Source organism: Oncorhynchus tshawytscha, linkage group LG13, assembly GCF_018296145.1.
Source record: "Oncorhynchus tshawytscha isolate Ot180627B linkage group LG13, Otsh_v2.0, whole genome shotgun sequence".
In the NCBI taxonomy this organism is placed as follows: Eukaryota; Metazoa; Chordata; class Actinopteri; order Salmoniformes; family Salmonidae; genus Oncorhynchus; species Oncorhynchus tshawytscha.
Genome location: NC_056441.1, coordinates 26,401,356 through 26,406,277, shown reverse-complemented (window position 1 = coordinate 26,406,277; position 4,922 = coordinate 26,401,356). Strand labels below are relative to the sequence as shown.

The following is a 4,922-nucleotide window of genomic DNA, read 5'->3' as shown; positions in this document are numbered from 1 at the left end:
AATAAGAAATATTAGAATGCTGAGGCTTCGTTCCATGAGATGGACAGAACAGGTATACTGACGTGGAATTCAAACTTTCTGTTTGAAAAGGAAACTAGCACACTTGCATTTTTTGGTCAAAATACCACCATCAATGTTTAGTACCAGGTCCATTAAACACATTGTGGAGCGTAAAATTGAGGGCAACATTTCCCACCTGACAGGTGTCTTCATGAGAGGAAAATGTTTCCCAAGTACATTTTTTTCTACCAAGTCTGCAAAGATTTTTTATTTCAACATTACCCCATTTGCCAGGTGTGTCATTGTTAATAACTACCATAGTACTGATAGCTATGTGCTTTAACAAACATTGATATTGGAACATTGCCAAAACTTAACATATAAGTACCTCAAGGAAGCAACGTTCAACAGATCCTCACTGAAGCCTTACTACAACAGACATGATGTACCAGGCTTTTCTGCTGGCGATCCCTCTACTGATGGTGTTTCAGACGTCATGCATAAACACTTCACCACTTGATTCTGTAAAAGCGATTGAGCAGGCAAGAGCTCCAAAAGTTAGCTTGAGCCGTCTTGATGAGCTAAGAAATAGGGCTAAATTCATTGGCAGAAGCTGCAAGGAAGTTAAGGACAGATATGGTCAAGCTGAAGATGGTCTGTACTACCTGACCACGTCTACTGGGGTGGTGTACCAGACCTTCTGTGACATGACCACAGCGGGCGGCGGCTGGACTCTGGTGGCAAGCGTGCACGAGGACAACATCTACGCGAAGTGCACAGTTGGCGATCGTTGGACCAGCCAGCAGGGCAACAATGCCAACTGGCCAAAAGGGGAAGGCAACTGGGCCAACAGGAAGACTTTCGGAACAGTGGAGGCAGCCACGGACGATGACTTCAAGAATCCTGGCTACTATGACATAGATGCAGAAGACATGTCGGTGTGGCACGTTCCCAACAAAACGCCCTTTTACCACTGGAACCTGGCCGCCATCATGCGCTACCACACTGAGAGGCGCTTCCTCCATCTGTACGGAGGAAACCTGTACTACCTCTTCCACCGCTACCCGGTCGAGTACAACGTTGGAAAACACCTGTCTGACAATGGACCCTCCATTCCCATAGTTTATGACCTCGGGGACAAAGAGTCCACCAAAATGTTCTATGGCCCTTACTCTGGAGGGGAGATTGAAGGAGGCTTCATCAGTTTCAGAGCCATAAACCATGAACGGGCGGCCACAGCCATCTGCTCTGGGGTCAAACCCAAAGGCGGTAATGTTGAACACTACTGTATTGGTGGTGGTGGGTTTTTCCCTGAGGGTAACCCTCTTCAGTGTGGTGATTTCACCGGCTTTGCCTGGAACGGCTATGGGACCCATATAGGCTTTAGTACATCAAAACAGATGCTGGAGTCAGCTGTGTTACTCTTTTACCGCTAATTCACAGTGCATTTATTTTTCTTTGATTGTTTCATAGATTGATTGATAGATTTTTGGGTTAAAAAAATGAAAAGTACATTTAAAAGTAATTTTGGTAATATTAGTAATACCTTTTTATATTTTTTATCTATTCATTCCATTACTATAAAGAAATAGCATAAAGCAATAACCATTCCATTCATCATAAAAATATTTGTGTCTCATACAATCATTAAATAGTTAGCTGATAGTGGCAAGTATCATTATGTCATGTGAGGCTCTTAATAACTGAATTACAGTAAGGTTACTGTCAACCAGTATGTGACACCTGTTGTGTTGGGGTGATGGGTGCTGTGAATTCAGTGTATGGATTGTGTGTGCTTGTTTGATCATTCTTCCTGCAGTAATGTAACAATAAAGTAGTCTATGGATCTGAGAGCATGAAATGAGCCTACTGTACTTTTTCATTATACAATTTCTTTTTTTTGGTGGGGGGGGGATGAACTTACCTTTTGTCAAGGAGGGAGAGAGAGACAGAGAGGACATATTCTGAGGAGAGAGAGAGAGAGAGAGAGAGAGAGAGAGAGAGAGAGAGAGAGAAAGAACGGACATAGGGAGGACTTGTTCTGAGTGCTGTAATGATGCCCAATTGTTTGACACAACTAGATACACTCAACAACAACAAATGCTGGGTTGTTAGAACAACCCAACTGCTGGTTTGCAGGGATTGGGTCACTTAGTTGTGTTTTCTATAACAAGAGCAAGGTTCTGATCTTAATGCTGGGTTATTGATGTTGGGTTATTGAGATATGACCCAGTCATATTTATCCCACAAATGTAGAAGATCAATGTGATCCAGGAAGCTCGTGATTGAGGATTGTTGCAGCTGTGTACCATACAGTGCAGCTGGCACTGAGTAGAATGACTTTTAGACAGGCAAATGGGCAAGGCTTTGTGGCTGACCAAAAAAAAAAGCTAGGAATAAATGACCTAGCTATCATAATTACATATTATCTCAGTAATTGACAATTTTATATAATCAGAGCTAGCAAACTACTAACATTTACTAATTTAGCTGGCTAGCAAGCTATTTTCCTGTGCTGTGTGTGGTACTAAACATTTTAAGTTTGGTTGTATTTTTTAAATCCTAATTGTTTCTGAATTGGCTAGCTAGATGGGGATACCTAATCAGTTATACAACTGAAATGTGTCTTCCGCATTTAACCCAACCTCTGAATCAGAGATCGACATAATCGACATCCACGGCACCTGGGGAACAGTGGGTTAACTGCCTTGCTCAGGGGCAGAACAACATATGTTTACCTTGTCAGCTCAGGGAATCAACCCAGCATCCTTTTGGTTACTGGCCTAATGCTCTAACAACTAGGGTACCTGCCTCCCCCTAGTCTCAGTCTGAATGCAGACAGTTACTTTAACTTCATATTGAAATGAAAAAAGCGTCTCAATTGTTCATCCAAGTTTAGGCTACCCATTTTGACTCTCCACTTAATCTGTGTTAACGTTGTCTTTGTCACCAACTGCCCTGATACTAGAGGCTGCATGGCCCTGATACTAGAGGCTGCATGGCCCTGATACTAGAGGCTGCATGGCCCTGGTACTGGAGGCTGCATGGCCCTAGTACTGGAGGCTGCATGGCCCTGATACTGGAGGCTGTATAGCCCTAATACTGGAGGCTGCATGGCCCTGATACTAAAGGCTGCATGGCCCTGATAGTAGAGGCTGCATGACCCTTATACTGGAGGCTGCATGGCCCTTATACTGGAGGCTGCATGGCCCTTATACTGGAGGCTGCATGGCCCTGATACTAAAGGCTGCATGGCCCTGATACTAAAGGCTGCATGGCCCTGATAGTAGAGGCTGCATGGCCCTTATACTGGAGGCTGCATGGCCCTTATACTGGAGGCTGCATAGCCCTGATACTAGAGGCTGCATGGCCCTTATACTGGAGGCTGTATGACCCTGATACTAGAGGCTGCATGGCCCTTATACTGGAGGCTGCATGGCCCTTATACTGGAGGCTGCATGGCCCTGATACTAGAGGCTGCATGGCCCTTAAACTGGAGGCTGCATGGCCCTTATACTGGAGGCTGCGTGGCCCTGATATTAGAGGCTGCATGGCCCTGATACTGGAGGCTGTATGGCCCTGATACTAAAGGCTGCATGGCGTTGATAGTAGAGGCTGCATGGCCCTTATACTGGAGGCTGCATGGCCCTTATACTGGAGGCTGCATAGCCCTGATACTAGAGGCTGCATGGCCCTTGTACTGGAGGCTGTATGACCCTGATACTAGAGGCTGCATGGCCCTTATACTGGAGGCTGCATGGCCCTTATACTGGAGGCTGCATGGCCCTGATACTAGAGGCTGCATGGCCCTTAAACTGGAGGCTGCATGGCCCTTATACTGGAGGCTGCGTGGCCCTGATATTAGAGGCTGCATGGCCCTGATACTGGAGGCTGCATGGCCCTGATACTAGAGGCTGTATGACCCTGATACTAGAGGCTGCATGGCCCTTATACTAGAGGCTGCATGGCCCTGATACTAGAGGCTGCATGGCCCTTAAACTGGAGGCTGCATGGCCCTTATACTGGAGGCTGCATGGCCCTGATATTAGAGGCTGCATGGCCCTTAAACTGGAGGCTGCATGGCCCTTATACTGGAGGCTGCATGGCCCTGATATTAGAGGCTGCATGGCCCTGATACTGGAGGCTGCATGGCCCTGATACTGGAGGCTGCATGGCCCTGATACTAGAGGCTGTATAGCCCTGATACTGGAGGCTGCATGGCCCTGATACTGGAGGCTGCATGGCCCTGATACTGGAGGCTGCATGGCCCTTATACTGGAGGCTGCATGGCCCTGATACTAGAGGCTGTGGTAAATCACATAACCCAACAGTGCTGGATCAAAATAACCCAGTGCTGGGTATGTACTGTAGTGACCCAGCCCTGGGTTACAGGAATTACGCAAATTGGTCATAATTGACCCAGCATTTTTTTAGAGTGTATGTGATGTTTTGAAATGTAGATATACATTATATGCTGCTGTCTGTCGGATTAAAACATGTTTGTCACTTGACGAAAGACACTGGACATGATCATATCCAGCTAATAGTGCTCCTCTGGCACACACACATGGCTGAGAAGTAGCATGTGACACAATGATGAAGAGAAGAAAAGACGCCAGCCCGGCCTCAGCATGTCCATGGCTATACAGCATCATTATTTCTGGGTCTGTTTCCCTGGTTGAGGCTTTCCGGGAGGTTGAGAGCCAGAGATGCTACCACCACCATCAGAGTAAAGGACACATAACTAGAGTGTTCTGGATAACACACTTCACCTTGTGTTAGGATCACAGTCACACACAGCCGTACACACACACCAGTGAAGGTTGCTGAGGGGAGGACGCCTCACATTAATGGCTGGAATGGAGTCAATGGAATGGTACACGTGGTTTCCATGTGGTTGATACCATTCCATTGACTCCATT

At 46.4% G+C, this 4,922-nt stretch overlaps 1 protein-coding gene across 1 annotated transcript; it reads left to right on the top strand.

The window, feature by feature from the left end:
• The first annotated feature begins 400 nt into the window (after positions 1 to 400).
• LOC112264622 (intelectin) lies at positions 401 to 1,861 on the top strand. Its single transcript, XM_024441356.2, has one exon. It carries the CDS (start codon positions 441 to 443, stop codon positions 1,434 to 1,436), a length of 996 nt encoding a protein of 331 aa, XP_024297124.1. The 5' UTR covers positions 401 to 440; the 3' UTR covers positions 1,437 to 1,861.
• The last annotated feature ends 3,061 nt before the right edge of the window (positions 1,862 to 4,922 follow it).

Coding starts and splice junctions, on each gene's coding strand:
- LOC112264622 (XM_024441356.2), top strand. CDS start 441: ATGATGTACCAGGCTTTTCTGCTGGCGATCCCTCTACTGATGGTGTTT.